This window comes from Lasiodiplodia theobromae (assembly GCF_012971845.1).
Source record: "Lasiodiplodia theobromae strain AM2As chromosome Unknown scaffold_1, whole genome shotgun sequence".
NCBI lineage: Eukaryota > Fungi > Ascomycota > Dothideomycetes > Botryosphaeriales > Botryosphaeriaceae > Lasiodiplodia > Lasiodiplodia theobromae.
This window is the reverse complement of record NW_023336399.1, coordinates 246,327-266,625: the sequence shown is the minus strand read 5'-3', so window position 1 is coordinate 266,625 and position 20,299 is coordinate 246,327. Positions and strand designations below refer to the sequence as shown.

Below are 20,299 nucleotides of genomic sequence, written 5' to 3'. Positions count from 1 at the left end.
TTACACGTTGCTGCGCCCATTGCATAGCCATAGTGTCTGTATACGGCAAAGAGACAACGCAACGGATCGGAGGCGGATCGGAATCGGATCGGAAAGAGGACGGAGGTGACACGGAGGAGTAGGAAGAGCTGAGAGCAGCCTATTCCTCAACCAGTGGCCCAAGCTCTGCCTAGGTATTTAGCGCCGCCGACCGTGCACATTGCTGCGCCCTTCACCTCTTGCTGTCTTCAATCCTTAGCCCATATCTATTCGATCATTCTTCTCCAGGTGTCCGTGGGGGCTGATATCGCTTAGTCCAGCTAGCATTCTATGGATGTGCTCTAAATGCGGCCCCTTGTCTGTTAATAGAACGAATGGCTCTGTTAAGATTCCAAAAGCTTTCCGATATTTTCATAAGCTTGTAGACATATACTTGTAGTGAGAGGGAAAGTGGCTCTCACGCGCCCCGGGCGGACAAGCTGATTACTTTTGCATTCATATCTTGTTTCTGAGCGGGTTTGAGCAATTCCCATTGCTCAAGTGACTTCATACCAAGGGTAGGGTGGTGAAAAGTAGAGAGACGTAGGGAGGAAGCTATGAGATAACACTTGGGACGATGGGGCATTGCGCTGTATTTCGTATTTTCTGAAAAGTGGAGACTGCTCCTTTCGTCTTGATACAAGAAACTTAAGGCCACCAACCGCCTTTGTTTCACGTGGTTAAAGAGGAGGATCGCCCGAAGTTTATCGAAGTGTGTGGGCCTACGACCCGTGCTGCCGGAGCGCCTTCGGATACTTTCGGCTATGGGTAGTATCGAAAGTTCTCTGCCTACTAACTTATCTATATTATGACTACGTAGTTATAGGACCTTCGTAGTAATATGGACATGTAAAGGAACGTTCTTATGGAACGCTGAGCTTATTATGGTAGGTACACAGAAAAAGCAGAGATATCACACCATCTACAGTACCAAGCAGCCTCTACCGGCCTAACTCGGCAAGTCTCGGCAGCGGCTAGTAGGCTTCATGTTTAAATACTACTATAGCTCGGCCGAGACAACTGCACAAAGAGCATTTAAATCGCACTTCGCCCAGCGCTTGTAGTTCTCGCTACAGCAGTACCTTTACAGATTCTCTTCATCTCCACATGGCGTCCAATATACACTCTTTTGTGAGATACCCTAAGAGCGGCGTGTCGATCCTCATTGTTGGAGGAGGTATTGGCGGACTGAGCTGTGCAATTGAAGCACATCGTAAGGGCCACAATGTCCGCCTAGTCGAGAAGCAAATGGACATCAATGACGGAGGTGAGTGGAAGGTAATTCGGGGGTTCCGAAGTTCAAGTTAACATAAGTCAGGCGCCATCATTGCGGTCCCAAATCCTGCCGTCGGGGTCTTTTCCAACTGGCCCGGGTTCTTGGATCGCTGCCACAGACACGCGATGAACCCAATTTGTCGAATGATGAGAGGTGACAACACGCACATCAAAGACACCCCCTTGGCGCATCCAGAATTTCCGGCAATGCCAATCAATCGCCCCGCGCTTCATCAACTCCTCTTCGATTTCGCAACTGAAGTCGGGGTGCCCATCGAGCAGGGCAGGACGGTCAGCACCTACTTCGAGGATGAACATCAAGCCGGCGTTGTGTATGATGATGGAACCAGGGAGGTGGCTGATGTTGTCGTGGCCGCCGACGGCGTGGGCTCCAAGGCGCGTGAGCTTGTAGTTGGGGAGTACCAGGAATCCATTCCAAGCGGATTCGCCTGCCACCTTGCCACATTCCCTGCTGGCCCAGCTCTCGAGAACGAGACTATTCGAGACGGCTTCGGTGATTTCCTGAATGGTGTCATGTTCGCCCTTGGTCCAGGTGCTCACATGGCTGTCGGCCGGACGGATGAGATTTTGACATGGCTGATGGTGCACAAAGTGAGTACGCCGCATATTCCTCTCCCCCGCTCGATGTGATCACTAACATGCGCCTTAACAGGATGAAGGCAGCAGCGATGACGTATTCAAACAGGTTGTGTCAGCATCATCCGCGTCAAAGTATGTTGAGACCTGGGCTCCGTTCTACAAAGAAATCATAAACGCCACACCTCCCGGCAAGCTTCTTTTGTGGAGGCTCAAGTGGCGTGATCCACAGGGCACGTACATCTCTCCAAAAGGCCGTGTAGTTCAGATTGGCGACGCAGCGCATTCTTTTCTGCCTACGTCTGGTGCTGGTGCCGGCATGGCAATAGAGGATGCAGGATGCCTCGCTTCATGCTTGCAGCTTTCTGGAAAATCCAACGTTCCCTTGGCTTTGAAAGTTCATAATCTGTTTCGGTAAGCAGAATATCCTGGTTCAATGGAGATGAAGGAGACACTAACCAACTCGTAGATACGAGCGTGCGACTTGTGCTCAGAAAGTGGGCTTCAAAAACCGCGAGGTTTTTCACCAGGCCGACTGGAGCGTCGAGGTGGCTCCACAGACAGGAGGCACTTTCTCAGGAAAATGGCTTACTGGACACAAAGTAGAGGAATACGTCTATGAGAACTATGGCAAGGCTGTTCAGCACCTTCTTGTGGGTGCACCATTCAGAAACACGAACTCGGTTCCTGGGTTCAACTTTCGATCATGGACAGTCCGCGAGCTTCTGGAAGCTTCTGAGCGCGGCGAAGTTGACACAGATGAAGGTGACTGGTATAGTTAAGTGTTCTACTTTGATGACAGATTTCTTTTGCTGGGGTTTGGAGTTACTCATTAGCTAGAAAGAAATTGAAGCAGTTTTCTTCTTTCGATAGTGATTTAACCTTTAAGGCCTGACCTACATGAGAACAGACCGATAGCCAGCAGACTCGGGCTTATCAGATTAGAAGTATAGGAATTTCAGCATCGCCTCTATTAATACATCGAACACATAATTCAACCACTTAAGGGTGAAATGATATATTTGTATAAGTGGTAGTATAAAGAGCTCTTACGAGACTGTCATATCATTTGAGTTCTTCGATGTACAATCGGGGTGGCGTAGAAAAGGAATATTGTCATGGCGTTTACTCAAATGCGACGCACACCGATTGGTGTCGGACAATTATGATTTGTCGGGGTAGCTTCTCAAGCTCCCGCATTAGCGTCTTCGGCTGTGAAACGCGCTGATCCACCCTCGGCAATTGAGTCTCGTTCGGCTTTGAGAATAGTGCGCCGGCCTACTCTCCACAAGTGCGGCCCGGGCAACGTCAAACGACCTTCTACACTATGTTTAGCATAGGCAATTCGAGCATTGAAGCCACCGACAGCGCTCCTTTGCGGTTGAAAGTGAGGCTCCAACATGATTCATAACTTTGCTGATTAGTCGATCGTGTGGCATCCGCGACGATGACTGGGGTCCAAAGAAGCAATTCGACGGCGCCTTCACACATAAGCATAAAGGCCCACATGCCATATAAACAGTTAAGATAACCCTCAAACTACACTTCAACAAACATCCTGCATTCGACCACCACCCCAACCAAGCTCGACAACCCTCCAAGCAATGCTACCCACAATCGTCGGCTGCCCCGGTGCCTGGCACACCGCAGGCTTCTTCGACGAGCTCGCCACCAGCTTCCGCGCACGCGGCTACAACTTCGTCAGCCAGGACGCGCCGGGCGTGCTTGATCTGGCGAACGGCTTCGACGCCTCGGCAGACAAGGATGCTGACTCGCTGCGGGCGAACCTTCTCGTGCCACTGATCGAGTCAGGGCAAGACGTCGCGCTGCTGATGCATTCGTACGGCGGAGTTTACGGAGCAGCAGCGGTGCGCGGGCTGAGTAAGGGCGAGCGGCAGCAGGCGGCGGGCCACCAAGCGGTTGGCGGTGTCGTGGGCCTGATCTTCGTCAGCGCCGTCACGCCGGTGGCCGGCAAGTCGACGCTGGACATGATGGGCACCGACAAGGAGCATCTGCCGCCTTGGGTGGACTACGATGTGTGTGTGTGGTTTTCTTTTCTTTTTTTTTTCCCTCGCGGATACGAGGCCGCAAACCCCCGCTAAACATGCAACTGCGCCGCAGGACACTACCGGATTCGTCGCCTTCAGCGGCGCTCGGGACGTCATGTACCACGACCTTGCCGAGCCGATCGCCGCACGCTTCCTCTCCATGGTCAGGCCGCAGGCCCTGAACTCGCTTAACTCGCCTGTCAGTTACTCGCCATTGGCGGACCCGTTCTTCGCAAACAAGTCCGCATACGTCCTCTGCGGAGCTGATCGAGTCATCCCGCTTGCCGGACAGGAGGCCTACGCGGCGTTGGGTGGGATAGAGCGGACGGTGTTGGTGCCGCAGGCAACCCATGCCTTCTTCGCCACGGCTCAGGAGGAGGTGGTGGACGCAACAGTCAAGCTCCTTGAAGATATTCGCGCGGCGAACGAATGAGGCACGGGTGATGCGACGCACGGAAGCTGGAGTGGGGTACGCCAAGGACAAGGGTAGAGCAAGGGTATAGATCCTGGTGGCACAGCTGGTTTTAAATTCGGTAGAGTAAGAAATCCCGGACTTCCTTCCGCAGCCCCCTCTGTCCGTATTCGATGGGCGGAAGCCGCCGCTTAGTATTATCTAAGAGACCTTCTGGAAGCTGGTTCTCCTGATAGAATGATTCTGGTCCTTAAGCGCTTTTCTTCACTCCGACGCCTTCCTTCAATCTTGATGTCGACAGGCACATCGTGGCTGCCACCAACATGACTCCTGAGCAGGAGGCAGCCTTCCTCGCTCAGAACCGGCAGGGCGAGGTGTATGCCGTGCACATTTCTTTCTTCGTCTTGATGATGTTGATCGTGCCCGCGCGATTCGCGTCTGCGCGTGCGGCGAAGAAGCCTCTCTCGTGGGACGATTGGTTGGCGCTCATAGCCGCGGTATGTTGGAGCTGACACGACTCATATTGGTCGAAGCAGCGCTTACACACATGTGGCCTCTAGATAAGCACAGTTGGTGTTTTCATCGGCACAATGCTGTGGCTCCGCTTCGGCCTTGGCAGGCACGCTGCCGTGGTAATGCAAGAAGATCCAAACAACATACCTCGTTTCTTTCAAACGATCGTGGCAAACGAGATTCTCTACACCACGGGGTTAGCTTGTGCGAGGCTCTCGCTAGTATCCTTCTTCTACCGCATCTTTGGCGTTTTAAGCATGCGATTTTTTCTACATGGATTTGTCTTCGTCATCATCGCGTGGGCGATTTCTACAGTAAGACGAAAAAGCAGCGACTCCGTAGCTTAATTATTCTATTCGCTGATCACTCTATTAGTATGTCCCATCTATCCGCACCTGCTGGCCCATCGAAAGCTTTTGGGATGGGACAAACCAAAATTGCATCGACATCTTTAAATTCTACGTTGGTGTTGCCATCGGCGGTATCATAACAGACTTCGGCTTGATGATTCTTCCCATACCTTACATTTGGAGGCTTAGCAACGTGCCCCGGTATCAAAAAGTTCTTGTCATGTTCACACTGATTTTCGGAGGGTTGTAAGTAATCCCAAGCCATTCGCCTACCGCGATGCTGACCACCGTTCTTGCAGTGCTTGTTTCGTCACAATCATCCGTTTGGTGAAGATAACGCAGCTGGACCTCACAGATCCCACTTGGGGAACGGTCGATCTCATGATCTGGACTGGAATGGAAGTCTATAGGTGTGTATTCCCCGCCCAACCATACTTCCCTCCGACCAACCACGCTAAAAAATTAGTAGTGCAGTCATTTGTTGCTGTCTTCCCACCCTACGGCCATTAATCAAGGTTGCCGGAAGATATCTCGGTAAATCGAATTGGTCATCTACGCCTGCCGACAGTCATCCCAACGGCGTATGGACGAGCCCGCGTGGCCCTGAGAGATATCCGAAGAATCCGGCGTCAAATTCGGTTGAGGAAATACTACACGCTCGTAGCGTAGGAGATCTGGAGCTCTCCACCTACGATCCTGTAGAATCTATCAAATAGTAGCTTCTACCAATGGCTACTATCGATTTGATCTGCACGAATTCCCACAGAAGCCGCCATCGATTGGACACACCACGGAGGCCCCATACCAATGCCGGATTACCACCGACTCAACCACAGGCACGTCGATGTTGTTGAGGCTGCTAACGCAAACCAAGTCTAGATACTTGCAGCTGAAGCGGGTATGCTTAAGTATTTCTCGTAGGAAAAGCTTGTTCTACGACCTCGATAACCCATGGTGCCTCCAAGGACGATCGACATTCCCCTTGGAGAAGAAGTGCAGAAGCGCCAAGGAGGAGAGCAGATCGACTTCGATTGGATAAGACTCAATTTTCGTTGAGCATCCCGTTGTTCAATCCATTCATAATGGTACTGGAGGAGATTGCCATACCATTTGAAAATGAGATGAGAATTGGGGACATCTGTCTACGCTTCACCACCATTCCCATCCTTTCATCCAGATTTAGTAGCCGCCAACCCCGTCCTCAGCCATCGGCTTAAACTCGACAGTCGTCGGCTCCTCCGTAATCCCCCTCCGCACAGCCTCCTCCATAATCGCCACCGTCGCCGTCGCCCCGATCCTCGTCACACCCAGCGCCATGACGTGCAGCAAATCATCCAGCGTCCTCACACCCCCCGCCGCCTTGACCTGCACCCCCGGCTTCGAATGCTCCCTCATCAACTTCAAATGCCGCACCGTCGCGCCCTTGTACGCGTACATCCCGCCCGGCTGCTTCACAAACCCGTACCCCGTCGACGTCTTCACAAACGCCACGCCCACATCCGAGCATATCCGACACAGCCGCACAATCTGCTCGTCTCCCAGATAGTCGTTTTCAAAAATAACCTTCAGCCCCGCCCCCCGCGCCACCACCGCCTCGTTCACCTGCCGTATCTCGTGCTCCACGTACCCCCAGTCGCCGCCCAGCGCTTTGCCGATGTTGATGACCATGTCGATTTCCTTCCCGCCCGCGGCGGCGGCGGCGGTGGCCTCGAGGACTTTGATCTCGGTCGTGCTGTTGCCGTGTGGGAAGCCGATGACGGGGCAGACGTGGACGGTGGTGCCGGCTAGCTCGCGCAGGGCCAGCGGGATCAGGTAGGGTTTGATGCAGGCGGTGGCGACGTTGTGGCGCTTGGCGATGGCGAGGCCGTGGAGGATGTCGGCGTCGGTCATGGTGGGGTGGAGGAGGGAGTGGTCGATCGTTTTGGCGAGTTGGGTGAGGGTGACGGTGATGGTGTTGGTGTTGGTGGCGGCCATTTTTTGAAGGGTTGAGAGGTGGCTTTGAGGGTTTGAGGTTTCGTTGGAATGGGTGAGAATCAGGTGCTGGAGATGGGATCTTTGTTTGTTGGTGATGTTGCCTTTATATCAAAACTGTTCTTAGGACTAGGCTCTGTACGAGAGCTAGTTTGAACACCAGGTTTTCCACTATTCACTGGAAGTGACACGGCTCCGGTGGAATGCATTGCCAGATTCGGTAAGTGGCAATTGTATGATGACGGGTTGAGATTTTGGCACCGTGACCATCCAGGACCAGCGAGACCGAAGAGCCACGTGCCGGAAGACCATTTACTTCTAGAGACGGAGATTCTGGCCCCATATCCAATTTTGGTCCTGGCCGCCAAAGCAGCTTCCAGTCGCATATTCAGGGCCGGCGGCTCCGAAAGTGGCCTCGTCAGGTTGGTCACTGGGTGGATAATTCATAACTGCAAGCCGAGTTAGAATAGATTTCAAATAAGAATGGTGCGTGAGCTACCTTGTTCAAAGTCGATTAACGCCTGTGTAACGGTTGGGTCTTCATAAAAGTCGAACGATAAAGCGTCTAATTCTTCTGAAGACGGAAGAAAATTTGTGTCCAATCCGCCCTGAAAGCCCTCACCGGTGTCGGTCAAGCTCAGGGCTGTTCCCAAATTCGTCTGGGTCTCACTAGTGTTGTCCCTAACTGCGACCTCATCACGTAGGTGGCCTGAGTCGTGTGTCTCCTCGTCATATGGTTCCGGAACCTCGAGCATCTTCTCCATCTCTTTTTGCACAACGAGAGATATCAATTTCTTTAGGATCATGTAGCCCTGCTCAGCCACAATGGACCTGGTCTTCAATTGAGCCTGCATGGCCATCAACCTTCGCATACCCAGCTTTGATTCATGAGATTCCTGACTGAGGGGATCCAAGCTCGTCATTATTGACAGTGCAACCGCTGCCGTGAACAGGTGCAGAGAGATGAATGAGACGGCGTAGGTATCAGCACACTTGCTAAATGTTGGCGTGGTTCCCAGTCGAGATATCTCTAGTGCAGCATCTCGACAAGCTAATACAGAAATGCGGAACGGGTCCGACAACTGAGTCTGTTGGGATGCATTGAGCCCTCCGGAAGCTTGAGGATGCACAACCATCTTGTATGACAGCAACGGTCTGTGTACAAGGATTCTGGCATTCTCGAACGCCAGCTTTAGAGCAAGAGCTTGAAGCTCGAACAGGTGTTCTTGAAAGGCATCGTCTGGGTGTGCTGCTTCATCGCCAGATGGCCCCATGGAACGAGTCTGCGTGCCTCGGGCATTGCGCTTTTCATCGATCTTGAGTCGTCTCGGGAGTTTTTGATACCATGTCTGGAGCCTTGAATCTAGGCTGGATACAGTCGTGACCATGGCTTGTAATCGGGATGCATTGACCTCCGCCAAACCACGATTTGCAGGCAAGCCTTGACGTAGTCCATAGAGCTCTGTCAATGCTGACTTGACAATGATCGACAAGGTGACCATGGAATATTTGTAAGAAAGCAGGGTGGCTTGGCCTGTGCTCCTCCAATCTTTAGATGTCCAGGACGAGTGCTGTGACCTCAAAGGATAGGGATTGAGCAGCTCAATGTCGCAGTCAACATCATTGATGCTGAGGGGGAAGCCGTAGAGCATGGAACAGAAAGTTTCAATCTCATACACTGCCCACCAGCACCGCTTACGGGTCTCTTCCGCACGTTGAATGGAATCATCCAAATCAGGGGTATGAGAGGTTTTTGATGGCTGCCGTCGATGTAAGTTCAGAGCTTGAGCGATTCTCAATCCATTTCCGCAGATTGGCCATGCTAATTGGGGATCACCATGGTACAGGTAAAAGCTGCCCAGCAAAACGCAAGTCTGGACAGCATCAATAGATCCGAGCGAAACGATGTCGAGTATTCGTAGTCTCAATGTCGTTAGCAGCTTCTGTTGTAAGTTACTCAGCTGCACTCCATGGCGGATGGCTATATCCTTCTGACGACAGTCAACATGCTGTGAGCTCACTACAATGACGGCAGCAAACACCGCAAGGAAGCCCAAGCGGACGTTCTTCTCTGTAGACGTCTGGCTGATGAAGTCATACAGCTGTTCGAAGCCCTCCCTGAAGTCTGACTGGTGGAAAACCAACATGAACCAGTGGATCCGGTCAAAGTAGTTGTCAACAAGCAAAGTAGCTACTTCAATCGAGGGCAGAATCGATAAAAGTTCGGCTTCAGCTGACGCATGTATTCCACAGCTCAGGAAATGGGGTTCACTCTGCGAGGGAGCTTGGTGGTAAACCTCTTGTCTCATCCACGGTCTCACAGAGAGTGCTGATGTTTCCTGCCCCGCGAGGGTTGGCGCATCATGCTGGTGAAATGCCTTTAGTCCACATTAGTAAACTTTGAATGCTGGTAGGGTGTTCCGTGTCCAGAACCACTAACCTCTTCCATGAAATTGATGGCCGCCGACGTTGAATTCCAGGACGACTCGTCTGCCACAGGGGAGTGCGATGCCCTTACCCGTGGACTCACTCGGCCCATGTCAACGCCACTTGGCCCCGGCGGCGGATTGGCACCGACTTCATCCTCAGATAGGTGAGATTCCACGGTATCGTCTTCCGGTGGAGCTGCCCGGCGAACTCGCTTTGCCGTCGAATGGTCCGTTGTGCTGCAGCTCTTCCGAGTTCTTTTGGTAGGTTTACCTGGCCCGTATGCCTTCCATTTGACCTTGTTCTCGGCAGTGGAACATTCGACTTTGGCTCGCACACAGAGTGTGCATGGACGTTGGACGTCGCACTATGCGTAGAATGTTAAGCCGAGGTCACAAGACCGGGAGTGGCGGGAATCGTACTTTCAGCTTTTGCCGCCTGCATCTTTGGCAGGCACTCGGTACCTTTTTTGAAGTGAGTGGCTCATCCATACTCTCAGCGGAACGGCGATATTGATGAGCCTTGTGAACTGCTATCGGGAATGAAGTTGTTATCTCAGCTGGTGACGCATTCCGGCGGAATAGTTGTCCCGGAGATCTTTACCATTTACGGAAATCAATTCCGGTGGACAACCTTTCCCTATGCAGTTGCACCAGTGGTATGCTTCGCCGAGTATGCATACCTACGCATTTGTAGAAACGTTTGTCAGTGTCTCATTACTATAGGGCGGGGTTAGAAAATCAACATATATGGATATGATCAATTTGGGCATAAAACCTCCTGCGCAGATCCTGGCTAAAAACTGCCCGAAGATGCAATAGTTGCCGACAACATTAAAAGACTTCAGCCTAGGCTATTGTTTCCTTCTTACGCGGTCGAACCCGTTAGACAGCTCAGTCAAGGCTTGAGTTCAGCAGGCAGCAACTCTGTCAGCCTTGCATTTCAGCCCCGCATCTGAATTTCAGCTCAGCCTTGCGTCTGACAACTAACTGCTAATAAGGCTGTCCTCTCCCCTCAATCATGGAGCTTGAATCTCCTTTCTCCACCTACTCTCACCATGTCGGGTGCCGAATTCGTGGCAGTTCTCAGCATCGGAGCGAGCGTAATTGCCGTCGTCGACGCATGCAACAAACTCCGCAACCGAATCAAAGAGTTCGAAGATGACCAGACACTTCGCGAACTAGCCGCCCAGCTTCGGCTCTTCGCAAACGGCATCGAGATCCTGAGGCAGCAACATGCCGGTGAGGACCTTGATGCTCTCACGCAAGATGCGCTGATTGAGGTGCTCGACTGTTGCGGGAAGCGTATCAAGGAGCTCGACGTCCTGATCGTCTCAGCTTTGCCTACTCAGAAAAACACTGGATTCAAACGCACCAGGGCGGCCATACGCAACCTACGGGACAACAAGAGGGTCAGAGATATTTTGAACAGCCTGCAGCGATGTCAACAACTGCTGGTTTTCCACATGGCAAGCGTATCAAAGCGGCGACAACGACACCAGGCTCAGGATCCGCAGAGTGCCTCTGGTATCTCCAGTGCACATGAACCTTCCCCCAAATTTTGCCTCGATAATGTCAGAAAGGCACGACTTCGTTGTTGGACTCCTCCGAAATCTGCACAAAGCTGCGTACGAGGTACCTGTGGTTGTGCATGTCACAATATGACTATGCCTCTGCTTGGAGTTATATCTTTCAACTTTCCTTTCCCGTTCTTATCGGAGTGTACCTGCGTCGATATGACTGCTGGAGTCTCTTTTTTTGCATTGCGAAGGATCTTGACCTTCAACGTGTCTATAGCTTGGATGGATGGTATTTCGATTGGGGCCTCCCTGAAATTTGTCAACACTGTTCCATACTCAAGCCCTGGCCTGGCTACGTTGGCGAAATTCTCCAGCGAAGTGATGGGGTCTGCAAAGACAATCAAAACACTTTCGACCCTAAGAAGGAAGAATTTAATCGATTTCAACGAGGTAACATTAGGCAATGAAGGATACCTTGAGGTAAGAGGATGTGAGTGCATAGGGCTAGTAGACTTTGCTAACTGAAAAGAAGAGAGCTTTAAGACATAGCCAGCAGCACCTCAGAGAGCCAAAGCCCATTATGGATGTCGTTCGATATTTGACTGAACAAGGAGTGCAGTGGAGATCTCCGAGGTAAGCTAAGAATAATCAAGACTGCTGTATCATAGCTGATCTGGAAGAGACCAATTACTATTTGCCTGAAATATCTGAAAGACGGATACAGACGTGGGTTCTCGGCCAAAGAGTTCTTTGCTTGCGTACCCCCCTTTGAATTGAACGATGAGCACATGTTTGCCTTCGATTTCGCTTCATACGTGAGCACTCATAAAAACGGTATCCCCGATTCGCTCCGGGCAGCCTTTGACATTTCCAAATGCGACAATAGTACGTCATGCAAATTTAGGATTCATTACAAGATGTACTGACTGAAACAGTCTACGGTGGGACTCCAGATATTCAATATACTGTCATGACGGGAACGTTAGACGAAGTCATGGCTTTGATGGAAGGAAATCCGGGATTAAATCTCCGAAAGACAGATATCTTCGGGCACAGTGCACTTCATGTTGCTGTCACAAAGCCTCAAATCCTAGCGTATTTGTTACGCAACGGCTTTGTCGCTGAGATTGAAGCGCGCGATCACACTGGGATGACGCCTTTGATGTATGCAGCGGCAGCCAAACAACTCACATCGGCCAAACTTCTTCTGGACTATGGCGCGAATCCATGGGAATCTCCCAATCGTCCATTTGCGCACCTTGACTCAATATACTGGGCAGCTCGTTGTGCGATATACCATGGAGACCCATCTGTATTCACTGAATTCTTAGACCACTATCTCGCATCGGTCTCCCAAGGCCAGGCACGCAATGTTGTGGATCACTGCCTAGAACGCCTCAGCAGCGAGGGATATTATTGTTCAAATGAAAGGGAGAGCGGCACGAACACAGCGATATTCATGTACCTGCTACGTCTAGGAGCGGATCCAAACCAGACAGAAACGGACGGAAACACTTTCCTAGGAAACGCTCGGAATGCAGCAAGAACGAGATTGCTGTTCTCCTCATGCAGCAGAGCAGTCAAACGCCCGAACACCCGCGGTTATACACTATTGATGGCCGTTGCGAGAAAGGAAGAGCCCCATCTCGTCCAAGCTCTCCTCCGCGCAGGAGCTGACGCGAGGATAAAAGACAAGCGAGGCATGTTGGCTTTGCATCACGTTATTGAGCGTCTGATGCTGAGTTCATATTTCATCAATACACAGTATCATCTCTCTTTAGTGGGATGGTCATATCTTTCCTCATCCTCCTTTGTGTGGGAAAACTGCGGTCCCAGGAACGCCATTGTCTCGGCCGTATTGCTCGCTCGCGCAGGCACTAGCTTATTGGATGGTGACTCCTGCATGTGCTACTGCTCTCCGGGGGGTTGTACACCATTACAAAAGCTTATCAGTGATTCCAGAGAATGTGCGCTGAACCGAGAGATTCTTCTCTATCAGCTGCCATGGGTATTGGAGCTATCACTCGTTATGGAGGTCTGTGGTATCTGCAGTATCCTCGAGGAGACCATTCGCATTCTCGTACGACAAAAGCTCTTTGATGAGCTAGAAATGACACATACTTGCTGCAATAAAAAGCTGTGCTCTGGCGGTATCTATTGCCGGCATGAGTTTTGCTACAAGTATGGCTCTTCCGAAACCATGGACTTGACCACTTACCATGACGATATGGTAGAAATTCAAGAAGAGGAGGAAGAACTCAGCAAACAGCTCGAATCCACACTTCAGGAGTGTGAAATACTCAGCTCACCTTTGGACGAGAGCCAGCTTCTCAAACAACTCGCCGACTGGGCTGTCGAGCTGGAGGCCCGCCCAGTTGAGTACATGGAATTTATTAACATGTGTCGATATCGATGGAAGAAGGAGAAAATAGAGGTCAGTATCTCTAATTACACTCATCTTTCTACCCAAAAAAAGAAAAAAACAAGAAAACTAACTTCCATGTTTTGAGAGTAGAGCCAATGCAGAGATATAACATCTATAAGCGTAAGATTATAAAGCATATGTGGAGCTAAGTTTTGTGGCTGATTTGATTTAATTGTACCCCTTAGCATGATCCTATGATAGTTGTGGACAACTCCAACGGAGAAGTCATTTGCGTCCCAAAACCAGACCCGCCAAAGACATGGACTGCGTCTGATTTCATAAACGTCTATCTCGACGACTTGAGGAAACATCCAGGCTACTTAGATGGTTTCATTGATCTTGGAATCGATTCAGCTGCTCTGGCTTTGCGTCGAGAAGCACTGGCGAAGCAGCTGATGGAAGAGATAGATCGTCTGCGAATCCGCTAGCTTAGGGGGCTGCTCTTGAAATTGAGAATAGAATGATCAGACTCATTGATCGGTGAACGACCTTTCCTAGAGTACGGAGAAAAAAATGGACTATCGAAGAGACTGCCACAAAGTCTGTCATAAAATTTTCTTTGGGGGACTACTAGAGGTTCATTCATTATGTCGCATAGCCGCCCTCGTTGTAGTAGGCAGTGATATATCCATTGAGAACTCGAGGATATACGCGCAAAGCTAGTAATTAAGGTCTTTGTTAACCTCGATCAATGCAAAGATCTTCCTCGACCCTGCTTGCTTTCATTGTATGGCCGATATAGGTCCCGATGGTAGCTTTTCACCTAGATTAGCTAATTTTGATAGTTAATAACAAGGGAAAATGGGGTGCAGGTCACAGAGCCTTGCCAGTTTCAACAGGACATTTTTATAGAGCCAAAAGAGTCAATTTGTGGCGGACGAAATTCCGCACCAACTAAACTGCAGTACTAAATTGGAAAGGACTGAGGCGATTGATCAACCTGAGACGGAGGAGTCATACAAAGGAAACAAATACCACAACGCTAGTGCTCTCCGCAACTTTTCTACTTCTCGAACTTCCACTTTGCCTGTTGATTGCCGTCAGGGCCCGTGGCAATGAGGTAGATATCAGTAGTTCCGCCACCTAGCTGCTGTTAGCCGAATTATAACGCATCGAAACAGAGAGCAACGCCTACCGGTGATGGTGACGGTTGTGCCAGGAATAAAGCTCTGTGTGATGTCGGCGCCGAATTTCCTGGACTGGTCCGAATTGGTGTAGTAAACCTTGGCCTCGATGGATTGCAGGCTCACTTTCCTCGTGGTGGTTGTGTTGTTTAAGCGTTTGATTCCGTCGCCAAGGTCGATGGACGCCACGGCATCATCCGCCTCGATGGAGATGATGTTGTCGTTGAAAATGATGACAGTCATGGTTAGGTATGTCCCAGCTCGAAGACGAGAGACTGTATGAGTGATCGAGAGGACTGAGGAGGCGGGTTTGTATACGTTAAAAGCGTTCCACGTGTGATATATATATGTTCGTCAACGTACTATGTTACGACGCTTTTGGCTTCATCCGCCGAAGATATCGGGTGCCGGAACTACCTCAGACCGACAGATCACTGTGTACTGCTCTCTGCATTGCTTTAAGAATGCATTATCGTCTCCAGGCCACCTATATGCCTCATTTGGCAATAATCCCGGGCGTTTGCGTTATGTCTACCCGCCCTGCTTCCCGATTCCCAACGATCGCCGTAAGCAGACTCCATTTTATGAGCTTATTTCGGTTCTCACTACTCAAAAACTTCCGCGATATTCGCAATGCTTGCCAGAAGCAGAGTTGTTGCGGTCGTTGCCGCTTAGCACTATCCGTCCATCTTCCGGCGCTTGTCGTCATCATGACCTCTGCTGTGTAACTTTCTCCATATGGTAGTATATTGCGACTTGGGTGCAGCATCTCCGCGGCGCAATATGATCAAATTGCTGTAGACATACGCGTTGAATACTACTTAAAGGCACCATAAGCTGTGTACATGTCTTGGTAGCATCTTGTGCCGGCGTAATATCTCTTGAGGGAAAATGTTGCGAGTTCGATGAAGCGTCCCGTCGGGGAACTAGCATCACGACAATGCTACGGAAGTGTCTTCTATTACTTCACACTAGACTAGGCTGATTCAAGACGCTTTTGCAAGCTCATGTTCGTGGAATTCCCCCATGTGGTGATTTGTTGCGAGCCTGATGACATTTTCTCCCGAGACACCGACTTATGTGCATTCGATAGCTTTCATTTCGGGGATCGAGGACATGTACCTTTTAGGCCCCACAATAGTAGAGTAGCAGCCATTAGACAGATAAGATCCAAGGCGTGAGACTGTCCTTGCCATCAGAACAAAGCCATTTCTCGTTCGCACTTCTCAGTCACATCAATACTTTTGATTCATAGCCAGCATCTCTTTTCAATTTCCTCCCCTCCATACAGCGCACGATGACCAGTTCCTTTCCACCCGGAAGCGGCCATAACGCGGTGGAGATTGGCAAAACGTACTGCGTCAGCCAACATGGTACCAAGAAGGTATTGACACAAGCCAACGGCTCCGCGGGCCTGACTTGGAAGGACTATACCGGTAGTTCCGACCAGAAGTGGAAGTGCGTCACGGAAGAGAAGAACCAGCTGCGCTTCCAGAACGAAGCCACCAATGCATACTTGTGTAGGAACGAGAACAGCAAACTCTCAGCGTACACAAAGGAGGATATTGGCGACGCAGTAACCAAAGCACACTTTCAAGTCGGCCGCCATACCCGCGGTGGCTCCTTCTTGAGCCAAGTTATCAACGACGAGTTGTTCTTCTTGACACGACCCACAGAAAGCGCTGAGGCGTTCGTGCAGATGGACTCTTCCGTGCAGATGGACCCTTCTACGATCACCCAACTCGGCATCCATCTGGTCGAGGAGGCACTGTCGCCGCTTAGGCGCTTCGGGTGGGTGATTCAGGGCTTGCTCGCGCGCTCCTCGGCGCCGTACTACGTCTCACAGGACTCGGACCAGAACATGGACGCAGCTGCAACCAGCCAGTTGATCGCTGAGGGCGTCAAGGACATCATCAGCCTGAACGAGGTCGAGCTGGGGGCGGAGGTCGTCCAGGCGCTCTTGGAAAAGGGCATATCGTACTTGTGGTCCCCCATCAAGGACTTTGGAGCGCCGACGGAGGACGGCTGGAAGAGCATCAAGGAGCGGTATCAGAAGAACAAGGCCGAGAACAAACCGACGCTAGTTTACTGCGGGTATGGTCACGGGAGGACGGGCACCATCATTTCCGCACTCTAGATCCTGGACGGTTGTCGTTTCCGCAACCTCCGTGAGTGCAGCGAGAAACACCACGTTGAGAAGACAGTCCAGTGGGAATTTCTTGACACCTTGCAAAAGTCTCTGGATACGCTTAGGCAGTAATTTGGCTTGGGTGGTACTGGATTTGGCTTGCGTTTGTTGCTAGCAGTTGCTGATGCTGCCATCATGACCACGGGATCGAAGACGTTGCATTTCTTATTTCTGTCACGACACACGGCCTCCTCCTAACCCTATCATACACGCACATATTTCCTCTTCTTGCTATCTCTAGCTTGTTTTTGGTTTACTATAGTCTTTCTTTTACCCCTACAGAGTCGTAGAGCCCGCTCGTAGACTCATTACCCCCATCCCTATGTGCCTCTACCTTCCGTAGCTTCCCCACCACTCGCTTCCCATAGTACATGAATTAATGGTGTTATTGTAGCTTGATGTGTGTCAACCTCGTGACTACGTCGCCTCATCTGCTGCATGCGGCGCCGTCGTCATTGTCGTTATCACCATCAACAGCAGGTACCCCCGCTAACTAATTCGGACAGCTGCCGTTTCCGTGACCTCCATGAGTGCAGGAAGTGGGACTAAGATGGGTAGGATGTATAGAGAAACATTATTGACATGCTGGAGAATACTTTAGTGAACGGCGTGGTGCGGTTTGTATCTGCAATTGCTTCCATGTTTTGCGCTCAATCAATGCACCATTCTTGGTCCTCGCTTAAAGTCTTCCATTCCACTGCGTGGCATACACCGTCGATAGTTATCCTATGTCCAGACGTCTCAACACCTTTCCTTTCAGGGTCTATGACTGCATTCCTCCACTGCTCTAATTCCAGAGACTTGGCAAGTGGATGATTTGTCAATTCGATGACGGTACGCAGGGTTCGCCTTGCGTATAGAATGCCATGCGTGTCAGCGTAGATGTAAACTAACGCAGAACTTGTGAAAGCGGATGGTGAGTCAAGCGTGAGATCCTCCTTGATTAGGAGCGCCGCATGACTATACCTCATTTCTGCATCATCCGGGACGGGAGCTTGAAATATGCCTCCGCCATTCACTCCCATTGCAGGATTACACACATGGAATGGCCATTTTCCAGATGCGTCACGGAGCCAGAAGGAGAAGTTGATTGGCCGATCCACGGCGTCGAGAAGGAGGAAGCCTCGGCAGCGGACTCGTAGCCCACAAGAAGTGGGTCTTCCACTTTCACCGAATTTCAGGAAAATGTGGTCGCTTTTGTCGAGCAGTGTGGGAGGGGCCCAGCGAAATCCAGGTTTCGTCAATCGTGGTGCCCTTGAAAACAAGACTTGGATGGGTATAGATGGACATTGCTTCCAAAATGTGTAAATTCTGTCTTCCGGTTTTGCATCCAGTATGGGCCGTAGATCGAGGTTCATCATTGCTCCGACGCAAATCGGCTCGTCCTCTGCGACGCTGGTTGTACGTCCTGCAATAGCATCCGTAATATCCGCTATGTGGAATGAAGTCGTCGGAGTGGCCTCACGCGTGTTGATTGCCCCTCGTACCAGCGAGTATGTGCTAAGGATTCCGCTCAGAATCCCGCTGTAGTTCACGGAGCTCACCCTGTCGTAGTGCTCCGCCATGAAGCGAAACAAGTCCTCGAAATAGAAGAGTCCATCCGAAAGAAGAATGTATAGTTTCGTCGAGAGTGCACCCTCTTGCCAAGTCCAAAGGCGGCTTGCCCAGCCGGACGTGAAGATCCTTACGGCTATCTCAATAAGAGGTGCTTCTTTGAGACTGAGTTTCTCAAGCTCGCCATCCAGGACCAGCACCACGTCAGACCGCTGGTACGTCTCTCTCATCTTCCTGATGGCCAGAGTCCTCATCTCCCTCGGATTGATTGGGCAACAAAACGTATCCAGCCAAAATGCAGAGAAATCATTGCCATTTGGTAGAGATTGGATTGCGTTGCAGATCTTCCGCACCTGGCAACGAGCAACCGAGTTTTTCCAGGGATTTCCAAGGCCATCAGACCATACGTGCGAAATCGCCACGTACTTGACATCTGGGATGGAGGTGTTAAGGAAAGCTGAATTCTCTTTCTCCATCGGCTCCCCAGTCCGGATCAAGGGAATGTGTCCGCTTTGTAAAGTGGAACACATCTCCTCCAAATCAATCCCCACGTGCTCGCAATTACAATTCTCTTCCGCGTGACGATGGATATACCGGCTTTTACAGATTTGGTAAGCGACACAATGCGCAAGCGTGCATGAGCCGTGATCGCGTTGGTCATCTGGCGGGCCGAGGTAGAGCGCGTAGTACCTGAACGACAGTCGTTCGTCCCTCAGCCTACCTACCACTTGAGGGCACCAGCCAGCGGCCGCAAGCTGAGCATCTAGGAAATCCACTCTGTCATTGTATTCGAGCAACGCCCCTGAAGCAGTATTTGGCAAGACCATGGGTGGATGGAATCTGCAAGATGTACAGAGGTCGAAATTATCCGGGTCTTTTTGACAGAGACCAGAGTGCAGAGTGTCGAGAAAATCCAGTAAGAAGCCTATAGAAAGTATGAAGTTCGGTTCGAGTGTGCAATGCTCCACGATAGTTGCGTATATGTTGTGACCGATTCCCAGAACATGGCCTTGTGCGCCGAGCTCGTGCCTGTCTAAAGGATGAATTTCGGTGTGTCTGATGAATTTCCCGGCTATGTGCATCAAGTTCCTTGTGTGTATGGACGGTGGTTTGAACGGGTGCTCGTCAATAAAGTCATCGAAGTTGACGAGGTCGCCAAAGAAGGCATGTAGGGAGCCAAAGTACAGCCAGGCTTGTAGCAAGCCTTTGGCTTCTGCAAAAGACCTGTAGCCTTCTTTCCCAAGCCGTTCCCATGTTTCGGAGCCAAAGACCTCATCGTACGACCAGCCGGCCCGGACCGGATAATCTAGGAACTCTTGACAGTCGTATTCTTCCAAACAGACGTATGGAATCGAAGGATATGGAAGGATTGGGTTGAGTGGCTTTGGAAGATGGTCCATCTTGAACTTGGGATAGTGAAAGAATATTTTAAGAGGGCGCAAGGCTGAGAGCTGACGTGTGTAGATTTGGGTTAATCATCAGGATGTCGTGGTCCAATCGCGTTCGCGGACCAAATTAAAAGCGGCGTGGCCGCAACAGGCTCAGCTGCACACCACTCTAGAAATATTGCTATTTGGGTAACATGATGCTGCATCCTGGGGCAGGTTTGTCCAATAAAAACCCCGACAAACTTGTTTCGCCAATGACGTATCTTCTTGGCTCGCAAAATTTGTGCAGCCCCGACGTAAGCACGCATCAAAGCCCTGCCTCTTCAAAGTCCCAGATGCCAATCAATGGAAGTTCGGGGCCAAGTAGCTCTCGCTGATTTGTGGAAATGGCCTGCATGTCATTCCCCTCACACGATTGCTGTAAGGCAGAATGCTGACATGTCTGCCTTGCGCTCAGCCGCATCGGTGCGCATAACTTAAGATATGAGCA

The 20,299-nt window shown here is 50.8% G+C and overlaps 7 protein-coding genes across 7 annotated transcripts; 4 read left to right on the top strand and 3 right to left on the bottom strand.

Moving 5' to 3' along the window:
* Positions 1–1,125: 1,125 nt before the first annotated feature.
* LTHEOB_87 (FAD binding domain protein) lies at positions 1,126–2,672 on the top strand (the record flags this gene model as incomplete). The annotated part of the gene is made up of 4 exons (XM_035518205.1): positions 1,126–1,285; positions 1,337–1,905; positions 1,967–2,304; positions 2,360–2,672. 4 exons carry the CDS (start codon positions 1,126–1,128, stop codon positions 2,670–2,672), a joined length of 1,380 nt encoding a protein of 459 aa, XP_035372089.1.
* Positions 2,673–3,494: 822 nt separating this feature from the next.
* LTHEOB_86 (uncharacterized protein) lies at positions 3,495–4,371 on the top strand (the record flags this gene model as incomplete). Its single annotated transcript, XM_035518094.1, has 2 exons — positions 3,495–3,926; positions 4,012–4,371. 2 exons carry the CDS (start codon positions 3,495–3,497, stop codon positions 4,369–4,371), a joined length of 792 nt encoding a protein of 263 aa, XP_035372088.1.
* Positions 4,372–6,392: 2,021 nt separating this feature from the next.
* LTHEOB_85 (Deoxyribose-phosphate aldolase) lies at positions 6,393–7,187 on the bottom strand (the record flags this gene model as incomplete). Its single annotated transcript, XM_035517983.1, has 1 exon — positions 6,393–7,187. The coding sequence occupies one exon, from the start codon at positions 7,185–7,187 to the stop codon at positions 6,393–6,395; it is 795 nt and encodes a 264-aa protein (XP_035372087.1).
* Positions 7,188–7,502: 315 nt separating this feature from the next.
* LTHEOB_84 (Tall aerial hyphae-4) lies at positions 7,503–8,107 on the bottom strand (the record flags this gene model as incomplete). Its single annotated transcript, XM_035517872.1, has 2 exons — positions 7,503–7,633; positions 7,684–8,107. 2 exons carry the CDS (start codon positions 8,105–8,107, stop codon positions 7,503–7,505), a joined length of 555 nt encoding a protein of 184 aa, XP_035372086.1.
* A 2,561-nt stretch (positions 8,108–10,668) lies between these two features.
* On the top strand, positions 10,669–11,275 carry LTHEOB_83 (Ankyrin repeat protein; the record flags this gene model as incomplete). Its single annotated transcript, XM_035517761.1, has 2 exons — positions 10,669–11,137; positions 11,190–11,275. The coding sequence occupies 2 exons, from the start codon at positions 10,669–10,671 to the stop codon at positions 11,273–11,275; spliced, it is 555 nt and encodes a 184-aa protein (XP_035372085.1).
* Positions 11,276–14,558: 3,283 nt separating this feature from the next.
* On the bottom strand, positions 14,559–14,922 carry LTHEOB_82 (uncharacterized protein; the record flags this gene model as incomplete). Its single annotated transcript, XM_035517650.1, has 2 exons — positions 14,559–14,638; positions 14,691–14,922. 2 exons carry the CDS (start codon positions 14,920–14,922, stop codon positions 14,559–14,561), a joined length of 312 nt encoding a protein of 103 aa, XP_035372084.1.
* A 1,054-nt stretch (positions 14,923–15,976) lies between these two features.
* On the top strand, positions 15,977–16,816 carry LTHEOB_81 (Protein-tyrosine phosphatase; the record flags this gene model as incomplete). Its single annotated transcript, XM_035517539.1, has 1 exon — positions 15,977–16,816. One exon carries the CDS (start codon positions 15,977–15,979, stop codon positions 16,814–16,816), a length of 840 nt encoding a protein of 279 aa, XP_035372083.1.
* Positions 16,817–20,299: the final 3,483 nt, after the last annotated feature.